General features: G+C 40.0%; 1 protein-coding gene across 3 annotated transcripts in view; it reads right to left on the bottom strand.

Annotated features, from left to right (window-relative positions):
- Positions 1-309: 309 nt before the first annotated feature.
- The window catches only part of mv (lysosomal-trafficking regulator mauve), a 187,632-nt gene continuing 164,404 nt past the window's right edge, over positions 310-23,537 (bottom strand). For all 3 annotated transcript variants that reach the window (XM_071584371.1, XM_071584373.1, XM_071584372.1), the window contains exons 40-44: positions 14,181-14,317; positions 10,872-11,110; positions 8,507-8,773; positions 7,359-7,430; positions 310-1,211 (exon numbers count right to left, since the gene is read on the bottom strand). In XM_071584371.1, the coding sequence (XP_071440472.1) occupies positions 1,076-1,211; positions 7,359-7,430; positions 8,507-8,773; positions 10,872-11,110; positions 14,181-14,317 (851 nt within the window). In that variant the 3' untranslated portion in view covers positions 310-1,075. The remainder of the gene's footprint in view (positions 1,212-7,358; positions 7,431-8,506; positions 8,774-10,871; positions 11,111-14,180; positions 14,318-23,537) is intronic.

Here is a 23,537-nt window from a genome sequence, read left to right as displayed (position 1 = left end):
CGGAATGATGGGAGGAGGGAAGAATATAGAGATGAAGAGGGGGCGTCTTGCGGTAGATTAGCATGTTGGATTGTGTTTTCTTAGGAGAATCATTTGGTGGGATATCTCCATGCAACACATAACTTAACTCATAGATTACCAACAGTAATAATATACATGTGTGTGTTTGTGTATATATACACGCACATATATATATATATATATATATATATATATATATATATATATATATATATATATATATATATATATATATATATATATATATATGTACGTGTGTGTGTGTGTACACACACACACAAAGCTACTGTGGATGTGGATTATAAAATAAATTGTCTTCCACTCTAATTAAACTAATATCAATGAAATTAGTTTCACACAGATTTTACGAGAGAATAGGACTAGAAATTTGGTTCAACAATGTCTGAAACCAAAACAAGCAACCATTAAATAAAAAAAATATAGCTTCTAATTAATAAATATCACTAACTTTTTTCAATGCTTAATCAGCAGACAACTTTCACACACAAATACATTATTTTTACTTTGACTAAATACATATGTTTAAAGCTAAAAACCATGCTTTCAGTAATTCTGGCATCACTGCAAACAGCTCTGGAATGCACAATGTGGGCAGGATGAAGATGCAGAGGTCGTTTCACATGCTTTGTCCTTCCGGGAGGGCCTGGCCTGGCCCCAATCAAAAGGTCAGCGACGTCGTCTTGACCAAAATGTGAATAACCACTTGCAAGAGTGCTCACCGGATGGAAGTGATGGCGATCAGAAGAGGGGTTGATGATGGGGAGCCAAGTACTGCCGCACACTCGCCTCTTGGTGGAAGATGCATGAATGGAGCAGCCATGCCCCAACAACCATGTCGGTGACCATGGAAACCAGTCGCCTCAACACCCCTGAAGGCTTGCGCTTCAAACCAACCACCCTGGCACCGATCCATGTTGAGAGTCCACCTCCAAAAATAACAACCACGAACCGCAACAACAGAGCGGTCATTGTTGCTCCCCACTCCCAAGTGTGGTGCTTGCCCTCTCACCCGCCGCTCCTCCACGACCTATGACTACAGCGAGGTCAGGTTGAGGAACTTTGGGGTCTTGCTGACGCCCCCCCCCTTGGAGCCAGCCGCCTCCCAAATCACAACGCAGCCGTCCACTGAAGACGCGTACAGGTGCTGGGAGTCATAAGAGTACGTGATACTGCAAAGAGGAGGAGAGAGAAGGGGGGAAATTTTTTTACATAAATGTGGCAGTAATCACTACAATGCCTCTCATCACCCCCTGCCCCCAACAATGTTCTAGTCACTTCCTTGCAGACACTAATGTCTTCTGACCATAGTTCAGCCCCATTTTCTTGCAGACACCAGTGTCCACAGAAAATGCCTATCCCTAGTCATACGCTATGAGACCACCATCATTGGATTTTGAAGCCTAAGGAGGCCTCCAGGGGCACACAATGGCACTTGTTGAGGGTGCTCCATATTTTAAGGTTCCATATGCTTGTGGACTCATGTTGGCTGACGTTGATCTCTCCCATCTTCTCATCAATACAGTGTGACCACTTCCACTGCTGTTAATATGTAATAAATGCGCAAACTGGTGCAATCTGGGGCCCACCAGCGGCGCTAGTTACCTGAGACCCAATCTGTGCTTGGTGGGTCGTCGAGCTGGGCATATGGTGCCAGTTATGTTAGTTTCTGTTGCCCTTGTTTTCACTGTTTGTTGAAAATGGAAATTGACGAAGTTACGGAGCAATAAATCAACATCAAGTTTTTTGGGTAAGTGCGGTAAAAGTTATCAAGAAATAACTGAAATGTTGACAGCTGTTTACGGTGATAATCCTCTGAAGAACACATCTGTTTTCAAGTGGATTAAGCGTTTTAAAGATGGCCGACAAGATGCCATGTGTGATGATGCAAGGCCGTGACAACCTTCAACCACCTGTGTTGACGACAACGTTGATCGTGTGCGGTCCCTTGTCCTTCTTACCGATTGTCGTAAAACTGTCCGAATGATAGCCAATGGACTGGATTCAGGAGAATCAACAGTGCACACTATTTTAGCCGAGCATAATGGATGTATCCTTCACCATGACACAATGCACCTGAACATTCATTCGGCATTGATTGTTCGCCAGTTTCTGGCAAAAAATTCAATCACCTTGATCCTTGATCATCCTCCTTAATCGCCTGATATCGCCCCTAACGCCTTTTTCCTATTCCCAAAATACAAAAATATGTTGAGGAGACATATCACTGGGAAGAAGTGGAAGACACATTAGAGTAAGAAACGACGAGAAAACTAAAAAGCCTAACTGCCTTGAGGACATCCAAAAGGGTGCTTTGAATGGTGGAATAGAAGGAGATGGAGTAAGTGCATAGCCATGCGAATGGAGTGTACTTTGAAGGGGGACAAAATCGATGTGGGCTAAATTCAGACAAAATAAGGTTTTTAATGGCCTCAGTTCGCGTATTTATTGGACAGGGTAGTACTTTCCTAATTGAATTCTTCCTTGTTTCCAAATAAACACCCTAATTATGGCAACTAATATATTATCAATGCATCCTTTTTTGCAAAATGGCCAAAAATTTGAGCCATTAATGGAAAAATACTAATAAATTATGACAACATTGGGAATAGTTGGAAAGAATGCACTGAAGTGCTCTATCAAGCTCCCAAACCACCAGAAGATGGCTTAATCAAAGATGAAGGCATGATAGGTAAAGATGATCGGGGTCTGCATATATTAAGAAGTAAATTCAAAAGAGCTGTGGCAGAGCTGATAAACAACAAGGCACCAGGAGTTGACAAAATAAAAGGATAAATAATCAAGGTACTCAGGGTCAAAGCAAAGGATGCTCTCTATGGAATGATCAAAGATAGATACGACCCTCAGAATGATACTGGAAGACTTTGAGAAAAGTATAATGATTGCAATACCGAGGAAACCAAAAACAGATAAATACGGAGAACACATAACATTGTGCCTTCTGACTCAAGCATCAAAAATCCTTACCGGGATAATTAGCCAAAGAATAGAAGAGAGTATAGAAGGAAACCTCTAAGAAACCAATTCAAATTCAGCAAACACTGAGGTGCAAGAGATGCAATTCTCAGCTTGAGAGTTCTGGCCGAAAAAATGAGACACGTGAATAAGCCATTATATGCGGTATTTGTGGACTCAGAGAAGACCTTTGACAACACTGATTAGAACAAGATGTTCAGGATACTGAAAGTGCTTCGATTAGACTATAACCTTTAAAATAATCAGGTTACAACAATTCAAACAAAAAATGGAAGAAAAATAGAAGCTTAAATAAACAAAGGAGTAAGACCAGGATGCAACCTCTCGCCAGTAATATTCAACGTATGCCTGGAAGAGGCAATAAAAGAAACACAAGAATTGGGAATCAAAGGAGCCAAGGTGAATGGAGGAGAAATCAACATGCTCTGCTTTGCAGATGACATCGCAATAGTGGCGGAAACACGAGCGGACCTGCAAGCAACTCTTAAGTGCTATGGACCAAGCACTGGGAGAATATAATATGAACATCAACAAGAAGAAAACTATAATCCTTGTTGGTGGAAGCTGAATGCAGATATCACCATTCAAGGTGTGAAACCAGAGCAAGTGGAATCCTGGGCAGCAGCATAACATGAGAAGGAAGTTCGACTGACATCAAGATAAGGATAGCCCAAGCTAAGAACGCATTCATTAAGAAGAGACAATTACTGTGTTCAAAGAGCCTAAGGCTGGAAACAAGGAAGCAATTCATTAAGACTTTCATGTGGAGCATGAAGCTCTATGGCTCCGACACTTGGAACATTGGAAAAGTGGACCAGCAAAGAACAGAGGCCATTGAATCATGGTGCTGGAGGAGAATGCTTGAAGATTGAATGGACAGACAAAGTGAGGAACGAGGAAGTATTTGTAGAAGAGCAGAAGAGGATAGGACCATATGGAGAACTCTACGGCAAAGAAGATATATGAGGTCTGTTCAAAAAGTAATGCAAATTTTGAATTTTTGCTGCTTACATACAATTGATTTTTGATTTTTTTGTGGCGTTATGTATGGTACTTATGTCTCTCCTTTATACCGAAAAGTTGTGCCATTTTGAATGTTCCATTAATTGTTGACAGCTGTTTTGCTGGGACATGTTTTGGCTTGTCCTCGATTTTTACCTGTTCCAAAAATTGGATCAAAGAATCTGCATCAAATTTTGTGTGAAAAACGAAATTAAGTGCGTGGATGCGTTCCAAATGTTGACAATTGGCATATGGAGAAGCTACCTTGGAACGAAGCAATGTTTATTGGTGGTACAAAATGTTCTCAGGGCGCTGAGAAGTTGTGAACGACGAAGAGTGTATAATATGTAATGGGGATTACTTTGAAGGGGACAAAATAGATATCCATGAATAAATAAATTATTTTTGAAAAAACACAAAAGTCATGATACTTTTTAAACATACCTCGTAGATGGATTGGATACACATTGAGGCACAATGGATTGATTAGGAATAAAATAGAAGGGTAGATTCCACAAGGAAGACCAAGAGACATGCACATAGGACAAATTAAGAAGGATATAAAACAGAAATGGTACCAGGGATTGAGGGAATTCAAATTGAATAAAGTAGAATGGAGGACTGCAGTAAACCAATCCTAGGATTGAAATACTGATGACGATGATGCTTTTTTGCGAAAATTAGGCATTGTGGAAGCATTTGTAAAACTATCGCAGTGGTAGGCACTAGTGCTTGCTTAATAAAATGTGCGTCTTTATGAATAAATGAACATTTTTGAAAGCTACATTATTCTAGCCACTCCCTGTTGACGAGAACATTGATTTGTTGGAAGGGCTTGTGATAGCCCTATGCATTCAGGAGCAAGGATAAATGCTTCCAGTGCAGTCACCTATGCCACATAGGTCAAAAGGTAAAGCTAAATTTAAAAAAAAAAACAAACAGAGCCTCTTAATCAGTGAGGTGGCTGTAAAGGCATCCGGCACAAGTAAAGTAGTCTTCGGATGGCAGTCAATATCATGTAATAAAATTTTACTGATAAAGACAGTGGGAGAATACTTCAATTATTGATCTCAGGAAATAATGAAAGATACAAGTCCGGGCAACCAGCAATAGAATTTGGCAATCATGGCTGACTCTGGCCTTCATGAGGATCATCACATCACACAACTGACTTGAGTTAAGAATGCTTCAAATACAAGGGTGGTCCCATAAGCACCCGGCCTCACCTAGAGATGGCAGTAGTTGTTTGAAAAATATCACAGCATTAGAAAGTAAACAATCTAGTGAGCATATCTTTCAAGTTTAAAGATGCCACGTCATTTAGTATTTGTTTAGCAGCCATCAATAGTGAACATTTTCAGTGAATTTGTGAAAATGAAGAAAATAGGTCATTGTTATCTGATACAATACTTTTATTTGAAAGGCTTCAGCCCAACCAATTTGAAAGATGAACTGGATTCTACTCTGGGTGAGTCTGCTCCTTCGTTTACTACAGTAAAATATTAGGTAGCAGAGTTTAAACGAGGTTGTAGGAGCTGTCAAGACGAGCATCGCATTGGTCGACCAAATGAGGTGATGACTCGAGAAGTGGTGAAAAAAATCCAAAAATTGATACCGGATGACCGTCGACTGAAAATGCGCAAGCTAGCAGACATAGTAGGCATTTCAAAAAGTGCAGTACAATGCATATTAACTGAAAATTTGGACATGAGAAAGCTGTGTGCAAGATGGGTGCCGCATTTGCTCATACTCAAGCAAGACCAGTGTCGTGAAGATGTTTCAATTGAGTGTTTAGCAAGGTGTTTCACAGCATCAAAGCAGAATTTGTGCACCATTTCATAACCATGGATGAAATATGGGTCCATTACTTCACACCCGAGACAAAAGAGCAATCTAAACAATGGATTCAAAAGGGAGAACCACCTCCAAAGAAGGCGAAGACCGTTTCATCTGCAGGCAAGGTCATGGCGTCAGTTTTTTGGGATGCACGTGCGATAATTTTCATAAACTATCTTGAAAAAGAAAAACTATCAACGGCGAGTATTATGCGGACTTATTGCAACGTTAGAGCGAAATAATCAAGCAAAAGCAGCCGCATTTGGCTAAGAAGGAAGTGTTGTTTCATCAGGACAATGCAACAGCTCATGAATACGTTACTGCAATGGCCAAAATTCATTAATTTAAGTTTGAAATGCTACCTCATGCACCCTATTCGCCAGATGTAGCACCCTTGGATTATTTTCTGTTCGCAAACTTGAAAAAATGGCTCGGTGGTCAGAGATTTTCCAACCGTGAAGAAGTGATGTCGGCAGTTAATGGCTATTTTGAGGAGCAAGACAGTTCTTATTATTAAAAGGGTATCGAACTTATTGAACATCACTGGGAAAAGTGTGTATAGCTGAAAGAAGATTACATAGAAAAATAAATACATATTTTTTCCCCAAATTTTGGCGTTTTCTTTGTTGGGTCGTTTACTTCTGGGACGACCCTCGTATCCTGAGTGTGCTTTAACCTTCCTGTATGGTGCACCAAATATGCAATTCCTCTGCCAACGTTCCATATCCTTGCACTGTATCTGCAACTACACTTCTTTATTGCTCCATTTGTTACCCATCTCAAATTATGATCCAACTCTTTCTTCTCCTAACTCATGTTGGCATTCTTCCACTTCCTTCCATCGTCAATCTTTCCATTCATCTCGCATGCACTCCATGGTTTTTTAATCCTCATCATGTTTACCATCTCTGGAGTTTTGTTCGGGGCTTTCGATAACTCTTTTTTAAAATGCTCCGTTTAAAATTACTAAAATTAATGTTCATATATTTTCATCCCCCCTCCACTCCCAACACCTTCCATATGATTCCCACACCTCTATTAATTCCCCCTCCCAACTCTTCCCCTTGCAAACCTTTCCCCACCTTAAGGAAATTAAATACTTTAACTCCATGATGTGAAATGATTTTTACAAATTTTTCGATAAAAAATGATGAGGTATTTCAGTTAATTAAATTTTTTTAAATCTTACCCTCATAAGATACTTACAAGTGTGATAAATTGTGTATTATTCTATAATATAATATGTACATGAAAATTATCAAATTTTTTTACACCAATTTTAAGGCTTGTCCAAAAATAAAAATAAAGAGGGTCCACAATTTACTTAAGAGAGTAATCAATTACACAAGGGTACACAGTTTCCATGGTCAGTCCTGACATTTAACATTCAATATTCAGAAGAACTGAAGTATCAAAATGTTAAAAGTTAATGTAAAACATATACATTAAATGTGGGACACTTGATATGAAGGACAGAAGCTCACCTTATTATTGGTTTTGTCAGCATATCACACACTATTTCACGAATTAGATTCAGGTCCCAGGTGCTCCAAAGCCTGAGGAGGAGAGGAAGTGAATAAGCTATAGGCAACGGTCAATCAACAAAGGAGAACATTGTGCTGTCCCTCCCACTGGAAACACTCTGTGCGAGATATAACACTAAAATTTCATTGCTCCAGTAATCACTACTTCAATAAAAATAGTAATTAATAATAATTCGGCTTTATTTGGGCAAGATTGAGACTGTGGCGGTCCCTTCTTCTTCCATTTAACCCATCATCAAATACATTCAATGAAAATAAAATTACATTTAGGTGCTAAAAAATATGAGAGTTGCTATTTATATTTTGAGCCTACTTTGAAATACTAACCATGGAATAGTTCACAGATTTATTCCCTCCACAGGGAAGAGAATCCACCAGCATGATGGTTAGCACCATGTAAGTCTGTTGGATGCGGAGGGGGAACGGTACGACGCCGGTATTAAAAAGCTGATAACAAGGATGCAAAAAGTGATTGATCATCAAGGCGACTACGTGAAAAAATAGCTAAATGCTTAACCTTTCTGACAATGTAAGCAAAGTTGAGAATAAATTTGATTTTCCATGAAAAAAAAATAGGAGACCTTACTTTTCAATACGCCCTCGCATTTAACCGAGTCCACACATTGCATTTCGGTGTTCCCAATTCAGTAGGCATTTGGGAGGGAATTGCCCTTTCTTCAAAAATTCATCATTTGAATCAAATGATAACACTTCCCTTGGGAAAACCAAAAGTGAGTTTACTGCATTAGAGCTCATACTATCTTCTCAAAACACTAATCAGGAAGTCTTTATTCCAACCCTGGATATTTTAACATGTGCCATAGGCTTCTAGCATTGTGAGTAGTTTTGCGTGATGTACTATGTTGAAAGCTTTTTTTAAAACATAGAAAAACAAAATCTACTGGAACTTGGCACACTACACACCATCTGCTTTTCACAAAAAATCTGATTTGTACTCTAAGAGCAGCATAATTTTTCAAAATATTTATTAATGACTTATAACTCTAATTCAGCAAACCAAACGGCTACACCAAGGAATGAAAAGCATTCAGGCAGTAGATCACGACAGAAGAAGGCAAAGTCAATACCTGATGGTGCCATTGGACAGTCCGGCCACAACTGCATTCACTGATATGCCCTCTGGTGCAGTTGAGAAACATATTGATGTCACCCGCAGGACACCTTCCCCATCCACCTCCACTTGACCCAGAGGCTGAGCATTAACTGAGTAGAGGTGGATGCAGTTTGAGCCGCTTGCTGAGTCGCTCACTGTTGCTATGTCAGCGAGTGTTTCGCTCACGCTCACCAACGTGATGGGTGATGAGAGACTAGAGATGCTACGAACATACGTGAGGCTGAAATAGTACAACAAAACCACAATTGACTGAAAAATTTGCAGCTTTATAAATTCATAGAATTACTCTTCTCCCACTTTAATTGCATACAATTTAAATTTATAAATGCAATCAACCATTTGGCTGTTTACCCAAAGAAGGAGTGAGATGGCATTAGCTAACAAAAATATAGAAAAACATAAAAATGGACATTCAAAAGTATTCCGAAATTTTCAGCAGCAAGAGCTCCTTTCTCTAGGGAAAGAAGGAACTGAGGAGAAGTTTTCAAGAGAAAAGGACAGGAGGACGAGGATGACATTGGATGGAGGGAAGGAAGGGAAAGGTTTGGGAGGGGAAGAGTTGGGAGGGGAAGGTTTGGAAGAGTGGGATTGATATGAGGGGTTTTGGGAGTGAAGGGAGAATGAAAATAAATGAAGGGTGTGGAATTAATGTCTGATATTGATACCTGGCTCATTCCAGGAATAAAGGAGCCAGATGTATGCATGTTCCACTGCCTTGAGTTTGAGTGGAGGGTCGGAGGGATGCTAATTGGAGACACTCCAGCATTTATCAAAGGGAGTGTTACGCTCGGACGCATGCTTTGGGATTTGGATCATCCCAAACAGGAAAGAATTCTTGCATAAGGCACTAAAGTTATTGATCCTAATTTTATGGGTGTTGCAGTCTGTCCAATAAACATAGAAGGCAGCGAATAGTTGGCACTTGAGACGGTAAACTACATTGCTGGAGGTGCACAAGGAGTAGGGAATTGGTGGGAGAGAGTTAAAAAGCAGGTGGAAGAGGGATGGGATTTAGGTTTTGAAAATGGGACTTGTTTTGCATCTAGGTAGCTACTGCAGGGCATGGGGGTGGCTTTGGGATGAGCACAGATTTAATGGGTGCATTGGTGGATTTGAGGAGACCTGACGAGTTAGTGGGGCTTTCGAAAGTAATGGAGAGAAATTTAAGAAAAAGGTTGGTGGTGGAGTGTGGTTCTTGAGGACATGGTATTAAGGGTGGATCTAAGATACTGTGCCAGGTAAGTAGGTGGTACAAATTGAAATAGGGTGGGCCACTGTGGTGGAGGAAGGTATATATGATTTTGGATTCTTTCGTTTGGGAGGGGATTAGGATATCCTCATTGGAGGAATTGTATAGGTTTGAGAGAAATTTATGAAGTGAGTCAGGTTGATTGCAGATTTGGTGACTTTATATGGAAGGGAATACGGAAAGGAGCATTTGGTGAAATATGGGTGGCAACTGTTGTAGTGTAAGTATTGCTGTTTGTTGGTCGGTTTTATAAACATAAAAGCGGGGAATGTTTTGTCTATTAATGATATGTGAACATCTAGGAAGGCAATTTGGAAGGAAGAAATGGTAGAGGTGAAGAAAACAGAAGATGAAGCATTGAGGTCAGAAATGAAGGTTTTCAGGGATTTAGTGCCATGTGGCCAGATAGGGAAAATATTATCGATATATCTGAGCCACAATAGGGATTTCAGCGGTTGTTTTGAAAGGGATCCATTTTCTGTGAGACCAAGAAAGGAGGTTTGCACAGGAATGGCTGTGCCTGCTACTCATGGCACAACCCTTGATCAGGAAGTAGAATTTACTGTCAAAGGAGAAGGAATTATGGGCGAGGATGAAATCAGAAAGGCTTAGAAGCAATTCAATGCTGGGTATTTGTGGCTTAGGACATTGGGAGAGGTAGTATTGGAGGAACGAGAGGCCTTCTGAGTGGGGAATGGGGATATGTAGGGATGTGGCATCAATGGTGGCCATGGCAATATTGGTCTCTGGAGGGAGGTTTTTTTTTTCAAAATATATGCTTTTGGGACATTATGATAAGCTTCACTGATAATAACATTTAGGATTTCATCATTCATATTCAACGTTGCTGATTTGGTGGGATATCAAATTATTTTTCTTGCATACCTTTTCATTGCAACTAAATCATAAAAAGAATAGGCTATTCACAGCCAAATATTATAACCATATTTTTACAAAACAATTTTTCCCATGTTGAGTCACTTGTTCATAGACGGAGCACCTGGAATCTCAATATTCATCACTAAAATGTAATGCGCGAAGACATGCAAAGAATTTGGCATCAACATACTTGTTCAGATCCCAGATTATAGCCGTGCCATCTTGTGAGGCTGTGACAACTATGCTAAAGTTGCGGTTGATGCAAAGGGAGAGAATGCCAGCTGAGTGACCCTGGAGAGTCACGGGAGGCTTCACAAAGTCCAGTTGACCTTTGAGTGGACAGAAATTGTACTTGTACACCACCAGCTTCCCCGATGAGTGGCCCACCCACAGTTGGCAACAGTCAGGCACACTCCCACAGATCCAGATCTGCATTTGCAGTCAGTGGACAGAAAGAGAGAGAACACATCAAATAGAGGTAACAGCAAGGTGATAATGCTGACTTTTATGGGATCGTAGATTTTCGCGGCGTTCAGATGAAAGACTCTCCATTCTCGGGATGTCACCGCGTAGGTTGTTTCTCTGACAACAGTTTCGCCCGTGTTTCAACGAGCGTCTTCGACCTGAAGACGCTCATTGAAACACGGGCGAAACTGTTGTCAGAAAAACAACCTACGCGGTGACATCCCGAGAATGGAGAGTCTTTCAATGCTGACTTTTACTCGGTTATTTGTGGCAAAGAGAACAAATCCCCTCGAGATGCATCAATCAAGGAGGTAAAACTTGAAACAAACAAGTTTTTCATTAAAAAGCCACTGTAAAATTCAAAATTTTCTTACATATAACATTTTTGCATCTTTTTTCAAGTCAAAGATATTTCTCTAGCCAGATGAAACCCTATTTTCAAGTTATAATTGAGTCTCAAAATAAAAATACCTTATTGGGATGTTTATGGCATGGGAATAGCTATTACCATCTGGGACCATATTCAGCTGAAGAAGACTAGCGAACATCATTCATAATTAAGTTCATACATTGAAAGGCCATAAAAAAACCTTCGTTAGTTGTGCCAAGAAATTATTTTAAATTAATTTCTGAAAAATTGAATTTATTCAAATAATTTTTTTTAACCCTAGCTATGTAACTTCTAATTAGAATAAAAAATAAACGATGCACATTTCTCTTCTTGTACTTATATTTGAAGTAAATATTTCAGTTAATTTACAGTAGAACCTCATTTAATGAGCACTTTGTATAGTCAATAATTTGCAAAAAAAAAGCAAAAAATATTGTTTAAAATTGACTTCCTCGATGAGTGAGTGACTTTTTGCATATCAAGTAAGGACAAGAGGGGAGGGAGTTACTGGATTGATTCATACCCCCTGCTTAAGTTTGTGTTCATCACTTGTTCCGCTAGCATCTTAGTGCTGGTAGTGATCAAACATTTTCCAAACTCCTGTTCAGACATATCAATTGTGATTTTTTGCATAAAAGTTAAAAATAGTTGGTGCAAAGTTTTTACAATGTCCTCAACAAAAAATCCACCAGAAGTCATCAATAAGAGTATAAAAATAAAAGCGGAAATGAAAAATTAAATAATTGAAAAACAAGAACGAGGTGTGAGTGTGGTTAATCGAGCGTGCACTTACAATATGAGCCGACATTAAGGAGTGGACGTTTCTTCAAGAACACAGACAAATTGTAGGAAATAGATGCTTCAAATAGAGTAAAAAGAGTACGTACATATCTACGCAACAGTCACATATACTCAACAAAGCTGAAAGGTTGCTTTTCATATGGATAAACAAAAAGCAGTCATTAGGTGCCGGTATTCACAATAATATCATTTATGAGATGTTCCTTGACCTCATTAAGATGGCATTGAAATCGGCTGAAGAAAAAAGTACTTGAGGGTGATTTGATAAGTTTGAGAGAAGAACCAGATTCCACGGTATTGTGAGGCATGATGAAGCAGCAAAATCTTGCAAAAACATGGCAGAGAACTTCATCGATGAATTTAAGGCTTGTGGGATTACCTACCACAACAGATTTTTATTTGGAGCAAGAAGACACCCTCCTAAAAAATGAGTCCGACCTATTTCGCAGCCATGCGTGAATAAAAAACCATCTAAGGCTGATATTTTCTAGCATCCCAAGGTCGCTAATGATCACACCCTTTTCCATACTTGTTTCCTGGCAAATTATTGGTGACTTTTTTTTGAAAAGTTTAATAATATTTTGTGCATGGTTTAAAAAATGTCCTCAAAGAAAATGCCATAAGAAGACAGCCATAAAGAGAGTAAAAATAACTGCACAAATGAAAAGTAAAATCACCATTATTAAAATCTATCCTCAATGAGCAAGAAAAAGATAAAGGAGGTAGATGTTTCAAAGGGAGTGTAAAGAATATCTACGCAATGGTTATGTATTCTCAAAAATGTTGAAAAGTTGCTCCTCATATGTATAAATGAAAAGCATGTGCAATGCAACACTATTAACGAGAGTATCAGTTGTGAGAAGCCGAGAGTGATTTTCGCCGAACTATTTGAGAAGATGCCAGGATCATCAACAGCCTAAAAAGAAGTATTTGAGGGGAGCCGTGGGTGATTTGAGAAGTTAATGAGAAGAACTGGATGCCACAGCATTTGAGGCATGGTGAAGCAGCACACTCTAGCACAAAGTCAGCAGAGAACTTCATTGGTGACTGCAAGAAGATTTGCATTCTGAGAGCTACCTGGCACAACAGGCTTTTAATTGCAAAGAGGAGGGTCTCTTCTGGAATAAGATACCTCAGTGAATCAATATAATAGCAGAGGAGAATACATTTCTTAACCACAAGCCAAAAAAAGACAAGTCTCACGCTGATGTTTTGTTTTGATCGAGTAGCAATATGAAAATGAAACACCTGCTTGTTTACCACTCACAAAATCCTTGAGCCCACAAAGTCCACAGACGTTGCGTTAAGTCCAAAAGAGCAAGGTGAATTTGATTTGTTTTCTACAAATTGAATTTGCATTCCTGATTGGTTCGTTCTTTGATAGAAGATAAGATGAACATGATCCGCAATCGTTAACAATGAATTTATAATATTCTTGGAATGAACCTTATACATTATTTATTTTTTGGCAATGATCACACTATCGTATTTCACATAAATTTATAGGGAGAAATTTATTTAGCTTAATCAGTGTTAAGCATTACAAGTAAGATTCTGGAACAAATTGTGCAGGTAAAGTAAGATTCCACTTTTTTTGAAACGTTTGTACATCTATTAGAATAAACTTCAGCTTTGGCATGGCCAACCAATGGCATGCACATGCATGGCAAGATACAAAAAAAAGGGAGACAAAATTGAAATGAAATGGATATTTTCCTTGACAAAACACAATGATGAAAATCTCAATTTTCAACAAACAAAAGTGTGAATTCTTATTCAGAAGTACGTCCATTTGATTCTATGGATGTTTGGATGAGAGAGGGAGGGAGGAAAAGTTCTGACCGGGTCAAGATTTGATGACCGCATCACAGGCCATGGAGGCTGCTCCTTGCGCAGTTTGATACGCACAATGCCATCCGAATGCCCCCAGGTGACCAAGGCTGCTCCTTGTACGCATGCTGTGTTCAGCATACTCAAGCCTGAGGAAGCAAAAAAGAGAATTAGCACAAGTAAATACGCGGCATGCACTTGCAGTTCTATGCATTACGACACATACACAGGCTCATGGACAAACATTTCTTGCTGGCACAAAATGAGTCAAATTGAGGATGATGTCCATGGAAGGGAAATGGGGAGTTGGGGATTCAGAAAAGCAGGCGTCCTGTAGCACAATAAGACCTTCACTACTGGTGATGAAGATGCACAGGGAAGGCTACATCTACTGCAGCCATTATGGCATTTCTGTGGCTTTCCTGACATTTGGCATAGCTAACAACTCCAGAGGTTTCCAACCAGGTATGCCCTCCTTCTCCATCAACGATAAATGATTCGCCCATTGTCTTCAGGGCAATGTCGCTTCCTCATACCTCCCTCCCCATAGAGCGCTCATTTAAATGCTCAACTTGGGAATAAGAAGAGCTGTTTCTATGAGAAACCCTCAGTTTCGGTTTTGTTGGATCAAAACCAGAGCTGAGTGTTTCCTCATGGCATTTTCAGCATCCACTCATGAAATTTGTTGGCAGAAAAATTTAAAGATTCCCAACCCTGAGTCACACATGGCCATCTAACAACTATGAAGGCAGAGAAGTCACCAAGAAAGTATTATGATCAATAATTATTATGCATTTTTCCACAGAAAAAAACTCAAACACCAAGAAAATAATGATGTACTTATGAATTAATAGATTTACTTCTTAAGTAGCAAGTGGTGCTATTGAAAGCACTGAGCTAACAGAGTTTCCACAACTTGATACAGAGGAACCTCATAATACGAGCATAATATGTTCTGCGATCTTTCTCATAAATCAAAACAATCGTTTAGTGAAACAACTTTTTGCAAATAAGTTAATATGATCTACTATGATGCATTCCATGGCAAAAAAATTATGCACAAGGTTTATTCAAAGAATATTATGTATATATTGTTTGGAATCATGGATTGCATTCACCTTTTCTTCTATCTTGGAATGAATTAACCAGGAATGTGAACTCGATTTGTAAAAGTAAAAAAGAATCGAAATAAATCGCTGATACTTTATAATACGTACCTAATTCCTTCTTACCAGAAAGGTGTCTAGAGATGTTTGCTTTTGCTGACACTTCATAATTTGGTAAAAATTTGACTCAGAATGATCATTAAATAAATTTATTTCTGGCGTGAATTGCCACTGCCTCTTTAGGTCAATGCCTCGTGTACATGATACAATGTAAATGTTTACCATGACCTACACATCATATTTAGCCTTCTGTTTGGTATTAAACACTTCTTGAAGGTTTGGGGAGTTTCTGAATGGTAAACAAGCTGGGGTTTGGTTTTCTAATTACTGCTCGAACGTCCGCAAAATAGCAGTGTGAGAAGGTCTTTCATATCCTTGTGGCAGGGAAATGCAGTCTCTTCTATTGTTATGTGCACAAAAAATATAGGTATACTTCAGCATCATCTTCTCGAAGAAAGCCACCTCGTCAAAACATGTTGTGAAAGGTAACCCTCTGAATCTACAGGTTTTGTGAAGTCACTGATGAAGTTCTCTGCTGCCTTTGACTCAGGGCTTGCTGCTTCACCATGCCTCACAACGATGTTGATGACAGTTCTTCTCATTAACTTCTCAAATCACCCATGGCTTCCCTTGAATACTTCTTTTTTGGCTGTTGATGATCCTGGCATCTTCTTAATGGGTTCAGAAAAAATCACTCTCGGCTTCTCATAACTGATGCTCTCGTTAATAGTGTTGCATTGCACATGCTTTTCATTTATACATATGAGGAGCAACCTTTCAACATCATTGAGAATATTTAACCATATGGAAGTAAACTACACCACATCAAGGCATAAATCAACGAGTGATAATAATGCGAATAAAAATAGTGATGATATTAAGAGAGAAAACTGCGATAATATCACAAGTGAATACTGCAATAAAATCACAAGTGAAGTTTGTGATAATACCCCAGGTGACAATTGTAACTGTGAAAGAAAAAGTGACTCCTCCGACACATGTTCTAATTGATGTGACAAGGCACAGAAAGTAATGTCCATTTATTTAAGATTTTGCATTGACGCATCCAATCTTAGCATACTAAATACAATTACCTGGAGGTTCTTGCTCATGATTAAACACAGGCATTCTCCTTCTCAGTGAACATTGGCCGACTGAGAATGAAATTCATAAACATGCTCTCAATGGTTTTAAACTATTGTCATACCTTTCCACGAGGTATTTCATTGAAAAGAAATCCAAGAGCTGTATAATAACTATCAGCATTGATCTTAAACAAAAAAGTGTATTGATATCCCTCTGCTTGTATGTCCTCTTTCATTTTCCAATGACCTGAGATATTCACTGGATTCCTTTGGTTTAAAGTTAATGAATAATCAGCCCACTTAATTGGGTCAACAGTCAACCACTTCAACCTATACGGTGATGATAATAATAATATTTTTATTGTCCAATGACCATGCATATTATGTAGGTATAGGAGTTTTCAAACAGAAAGAAAAGTGCAACATACAGGTACATTTCAACGCGATGAAAATTTTAAAAAAAGAACATATACGAGATCTGTTCGAAAAGTATCACGGCTTTTGTGTTTTTTCAAAAATTATTTATTTATTCATGAATATCTATGTTGTCCCCTTCAAAGTAATCCCCATTAGATATTATACACTTGTGCCAGCGTATTTTTCCAATCCACGAAGTACCTCAAAATATCATTTTTTGTGATCTTGATCAGCTCCTCCTTCGGTGCAGTCTTTATCTCGTCAATCATAGTGTAGCGTCGTCCTTTCATGGAACTCTTCAGTTTCGGGAACAAGAATAAGTCCCTGGGGACCAGATCTGGGGAATATTGTGGCTGCGGCATCATTAGTGTGTTGTTTTTGGTGCATAAAAATTCGCGCACAAGCAACAATGTGTGAACAGGGACAATGTCATGGTGCAAAAGCCATTCTTTGTTCTTCCTCAAATCTGGGCGTTTGTGGCGGATTGCTTCGCGCAAATTGCACATAACTTGCAGGTAATATTCCTTATTTACCGTTCCTCCCAGTGGCTAGAATTCATGATGCACCACGCCCCTGCAATCAAAGAAAACGGTAAGCAAAACTTTCACATTCGACCAAACTTGGCGCATGTTTTTCGGCCTTGGCTCATGCTGCAGCTTCCATAGGGATGATTGAGTTTTAGCTTCCACATCATAACCATTAACCCATGATTTGTTATGACCTTCTGGAGCAAATTTGCTCTGTCGTCGCGGACAGAGTCCAACACCTCATTAGTAATGTTCATGCGTTGCTGTTTTTGGTCGAAACTGAGCACAAATTGAGGTACGAATTTCGCGGCGACCCGTGTCATGCCCTAATGATTGGTAAAAATCGAATGGCACGAGCCAATCGATATGTTTAGGTCCTCAGCAACTTCTCTAATGGTGATTCAACGATTGGCCAATACTATTTCCTTCACTCCATCAATGTTTTCATCTACTGGTGATGTGCTCGGGCGTCCGGCACGCTCTTTGTCGTTCACATCTTCTCGGCCCTCTGAGAACAATTTGTACCACCGATAAACATTGCCTTGGTCGAAGGTAGCTTCTTCATATGCCATAGTCAACATTCAGAATGCATCCGCGCACTTAATTTCGTTTTTCACACAAAATTTGATACAGATTCATTGATCCATTTTTTGGAACAGGCAAAAATCAAAGACAAGCCAAAACACGTCTAAGCAAAACAGCTGTCAACAATTAACGGAACATTCAAAATGGCACAACTTTTCGGTATAAAGGAGAGACATAAGTACCATACATAACGCCACAAAAAAATCAAAAATCAATTGTATGTAAGCCGCAAAAATTCAAAATTCGCATTACTTTTTGGACAGACCTCGTACATCAAAGTATTTACAAAATGGCACCACCTGCTATAAACATAGTGTCTAGTCTTAAAAAACCTGGCCAACTCAAAAAAAATTTCTTGTAACAACTATATATTTTATCATTTTAAATGCACCGGATTAGACAAAAGTAGCCAGAAAGTCATTGAAGATTCTGCTGGTGTATTCTGGGATTGTTTAACTCACCAATTAGCAGACAGTACCAGGGTTGACAAAATGGCTGACATTGAGCTTTGAAATCAGAATGGTTTTACCTGAAAGCCACAACAGAACTACCAAAATGTCCATGTAAAAATGTGACTTTTTACAGAAAGAGTTTTTACTTTTAGAGGAAGAGAAAACTCTTTCTCTAAAACTAAAAACTCTATCTGTAAAAGTCACATTTTTACCTGGACATTTTAAACAAAACTAAAAAAAATTACAAAGGATGTGATATCAAACAAGAAGGACCTAGAGCCAGCAATCTTCAAAAATTCATTGAAAACCATCCAAAATACTAAACATTGACAACCTAACCAGGATACTGATGTGGGAACCAGTTCCCAAGAGAGTTCAACGAGCTACAATGATGGTAACCTCTTAGTCCTGCAACACTAGAAGTAGAAGAAGTGTAATTTCTTACAACCTTCCCTGCTTCATCCTTTTGAATCAAATGCTACACTTCATAGAAACTAAATTGTGATCAGAGTCTCCATCTGCTCCCGGTAAACTGTGCAAGTTGATTAAGGTGTTGCTAAACCTGTGCCTAACCAGAATATAATCTAGCTGATACCTTTCTGAGTTACCTGGTATTTTCCATGTATACCTGTGCCTTTTGTGGTGTCTTAACTAAGTGTTGGTGATGACTAACTACTGTCTTCTACAGAACTCAACTGCTTTCTCCCCACAGTCATTCCTTGAACCTAAATCGTAGTCCCCCACCTCATCACCATCTCTTCCTTTGCCTACCGTCGCATTCCAATCCACCATTACTATCAAATGTTTCCCTGCAGGAACACACGCGATTATGTCCTCATCATGACTTATCGTATATCAACCCCATCAACTTCTTCCTTCTAATGATTACTCGGCGGCATGTATACCTGAACAATGACCAAGTTCGTCAGTCCTGCTTTCATCACTACTGGTAATATTCTATCCGTTGCTTGCTCTATGTTGACTACCCTTCTTCCTACTTTTTTATTCAATATTATGAGTAGATAGAGAATGCGGGTTCCAAAACAGCGAAAACCCCGCCACCTGGTGGCAAAAATCGTAACTAAAAACAAATGAATGTCGAAACAAAAGAGTCGCGCGATGCGGCAAAACAAACGAATGTCGAAACAAAAGAGGCGCGCGATGCGGCAAACAAATGAAGCACGCCACCTGGTGGTAAAAACCGTAACTAAAAACAAATGCATGTCGAAACAAAAGAGTCGCGCGATGCGGTAAACAAATGAAGCACGCCACCTGGTGGTAAAAATCGTAACTAAAAACAAATGAATGTCGAAAGAAAAGAGGCGCGCGATGCGGTAAACAAATGAAGCACGGTTGGCGTCGGACGACAGGAGAAGCACGCGATGCGCGTGTGCTGGTGGTAGAAAGCGTGACTAGTTGATTTACCTGCCACCTGAGTGCGTGATGCGGCAAACAAATGAAGCACGGTTGGCATCGGATGACGGAAGAATGCTGACAAATGAAGCGCGGGAAGCGCGGTGGGCGCTGGCTAGTGTAACTGGTTGATTGCCCTGCCGCCTGGTGGACTGAAAGCGAATGAAAGTGAAAGAGGCATGCGATGCGTCGGGCGTCGAAACAAAAGAGACGTGCAAGGCGGTACTGTAAACAAAAGAGGCACGGCTGGCGAGGAAACAAAAGAGGTATGCAATGCGGTAGGCTGTGGCGCTGGAGTCGCGTGGCCGGACCGGGTCGGGCGCACGTCTCTGCCTGAACGAGTCGTGACATGTGCGTGAGAGTCTTCTAAACAAGTTCGAACATGTCACACCCTCTTCATGATGTTGTGCGCATGCGCAGAGGTGTATAAAAGCCTCCGAACAAGTCGGGACATGTGGACGTTGGTGTATAAATACTCGACTCCATGGTGTAATACACCCATAATGAAAATGTTTGTGGTACCTTCAGTTACTGCCAAACTCGGAGGCGAGCATCCGCTCATTGTTCGCAAAGTAAATGATCGTGTGAATTCAGTGTATGAGATTATTCTCCCTCTACCACTCTTGATCGACAACGAAAAGAATGATCTCATTCTGGAAGTGGAATTAGTCAAACGGTGCATCGCGGAATTCAGACATATGAACAAATCCATTTCTCTCGTCTCGCAGAAGGTGACGTTCTCAGGTTTAGAAAATCCTACCACAAAACAGGTTGAATGCTTCAATGTCTCCACGATAAGAAACCTCAAATTGGGAGAGGAGATGCTGGAAAAGGCTGAGCGGCAAGATCCATCCATAACGTGCCACGTTTACGGAATAAGGGAGAGATCAAGAGGCATACGACAGACTGAAACAGACGGTGGACAGGGAGCTTCCACTCCTCCAGTGACTTTCACCATTGGTAAAAAATCAAGAGTGAACTATGGCGTGTGCTCAGAGGAACGCGGTAGACTATTGGGAGCATTTACGTTCATAATGAAAGTTGTTGAATCACCTGAAATTGTACTGTTTTAAAATTTCATGGGCATGTGATATAAACTAGATGGATATAATATATTTGATAAGATTATTAATAAGTACACAGTTTTTCCGTATTAAAATTTATTTCACAGTTTAAATACAAAATTTCAACTGTTACAAAAAGGCAAGGAACTTTCAAGAGCTGTGCACGACCGTCATCACCATCTTGGCTTTACGGTGCAAGATCGTCCACGCCTCAGCTCTTGAAACTTCCTTGAAAGAAACAGCACTAGTCAAACACGCGCTATTTTAATGCACATTTAGTTTTAGTATCCCCCAAATATATTAAAGGGGGTGGTGGTGTATCCGCCGCCGCCGGAGAGGGATGCACAGGCTTCCGGGGATATGTCTCCATCCGTCCCGAGAGGGGCAGCATATTATCCACCGGAGAGGGAAGAGCAGGCTGCCGGTGGTGGTATGCAGATGTCAACAACATCTCTTTTCCAACGACACTGCGCTGTATTGGTCCGGTCAACGCCGCCCGCAAGAGACTCTGAGACGACGACCGTTGGCTTTGCCGGGATAGGTCCAGGGGCTTCTCCTCCTTCAACTGGATCTGAGGTATGGAGTGTTGGCATACACTTGGAGGGAGAGGAGGAACGATGGTGATTTTTACCGACAACGGCCCTCCACACATCCAACAAGTGGCCGTACCCATGACGTGTTTGGAACATACATGTTCCACCTCCCTCACTTCAATCTCCCTCCCAAAAGAGCAGGTCCTGCAGTCGGACCCCTTCCTTAGTGTGGTACACTTCTATATCCAAGCACATGTACTCCATGATGTTGAATGGTTGCTCTTTCCGCTCAGCCGTATTTATAAGGAGAATGAGCAAGATGAACATGCTGCAGAGCGACGCTCGCGGTCAAAGAGAGGACTGACTAGAGGTGTGAGAAAATACTCCGCTCCCGCCGGCGCCGGATCGGGAATGTGTTAGTAACAGATGTGGATGACCTCATCTCGACCGCTGAGACGAAGACGCGTACGCTGTTCTCACAAGATTAGAAAATAAAGTGTTACTCAACTCCGACATGTGTTAGCAACAGGTGGGCTTGGATGATCTCATCCCGGCCGCATGTGGATGACCTCATCCCGACCGCTGAGATGAAGCTGAGATGAGCTTTTAAAGCTGAAGATTGGAAAGCATTAATAAATTCTTTCGAAGCGATTGACTCGGCTCTTGAAGTAGCTACTCAATCGAGTCATTCGGTAATTAATCATTTGAGTAATATTTCCCACGCTTTGAAAGTTACGGGCATTGAGAAATTGTGCATCACTTTCGGCGACGAGCAATACAACGTCCTGAGAGTGAAATTTCCAGTGGGATAAAATGTATCCCCGTTCTAGAATTTACCCACTAGGACCAGTCGTAATCAATGCATTGATATTGGACTTTCAAGCTCTGGTGTGGAAGAATGGTGTAATGAATGAATTCATAGTCAGAGAACTAGCCATCGAGGATCTCGAACATGACCGGCGTGAGTCGTGGGTGTTTCAGATACCTCCTGACTATGTTATGAACTGTGAAAATACATGGGTGCAAGAGCATCACCATGGGATACCTCCCAATGTTGGGGAAACGCCATTCAATGAGCTGCAAAAAATTCTTAAAGAAAATACGTTGTCCTATAAATATCTCTTTGTAAAAGGTATTGAAAAATCTAAATTCTTCTCTAATGCTTTAGATCGCAATGTGTTTGAAATTGGAAACCTATTTAATGTACCCTCTCTAAGGTTTCTTAAACCATTGGGAGGTAAGTGCTCATTAGCATGTCATCAGACGGATAAGTACACGTGCGCAGTAAAGAATTGTTCAAGATTGAAAAGATGGATTTGTAGCAATATTTCTAAGAACAGATTGTTGTTAAAATTAGAAGCTGAAGAAAAAGAAGAAAATGTACCCTTCTTTTAAATTGTATGTTACTCAATATACTTGTTCTTGTACTTAATATGCTTAAAATATATTGTGAAATGTGTTATTAAATCCTTGTTTGTTTTATTTACTTTTACCCTCTAAAACAATGAAAAAGAACAATTTCTCAGTCATTTTTTTATTGAAAAAACTTTACATATTAATTTCCAAATCATCTTAAGTACTGTTCACATTTTCAATGCTGGTAGTATTGTATCTCATTTACTTCCACCCTCTTAAGCAATAAACTACAACAAACATCACATATCAATGGATAAATCATGAACGAAGCGGGGAATCAAGGTTGTCGTCCTCCTCCTCCTCTTCATCTTCACTTAACTCAGAAAATAGTCCAATATCCTCAGTATTAAATCCACAATGAGGTAATGTGGTCAAAACGGCATACTCCGCCTTGTTCGGAACACATTTCGAACACCTTTTACATTCGTGAGCGGGTCTCCAATCTGCGGGGACTTGGCGGCAACACATGCAGCAAAAGTTAATTTCCGGATGGATCGCACTATTTTTCAGTCTCGTGTGAAAGACGCACTGACATGAAAGGTGCGTTTAACTTTACAAAACAATTGATGCTGACGTCTTCAACTCTTTTGCACAGTATTCTGTTCTTTTTCCTTACCCGAAGGAGGGGTAGGGGTCAGTCAGGGGTATCTACCGTGCACCCAAAATATAGCGTACCTCACGCAGGAGTATAGCTCCGTTGAACTCATCGCA

Source organism: Hetaerina americana, unplaced genomic scaffold (assembly GCF_022747635.1).
Source record: "Hetaerina americana unplaced genomic scaffold, ioHetAmer1.1.p SCAF_18, whole genome shotgun sequence".
In the NCBI taxonomy this organism is placed as follows: Eukaryota; Metazoa; Arthropoda; class Insecta; order Odonata; family Calopterygidae; genus Hetaerina; species Hetaerina americana.
This window is presented reverse-complemented; position numbering and strand designations above follow the sequence as displayed.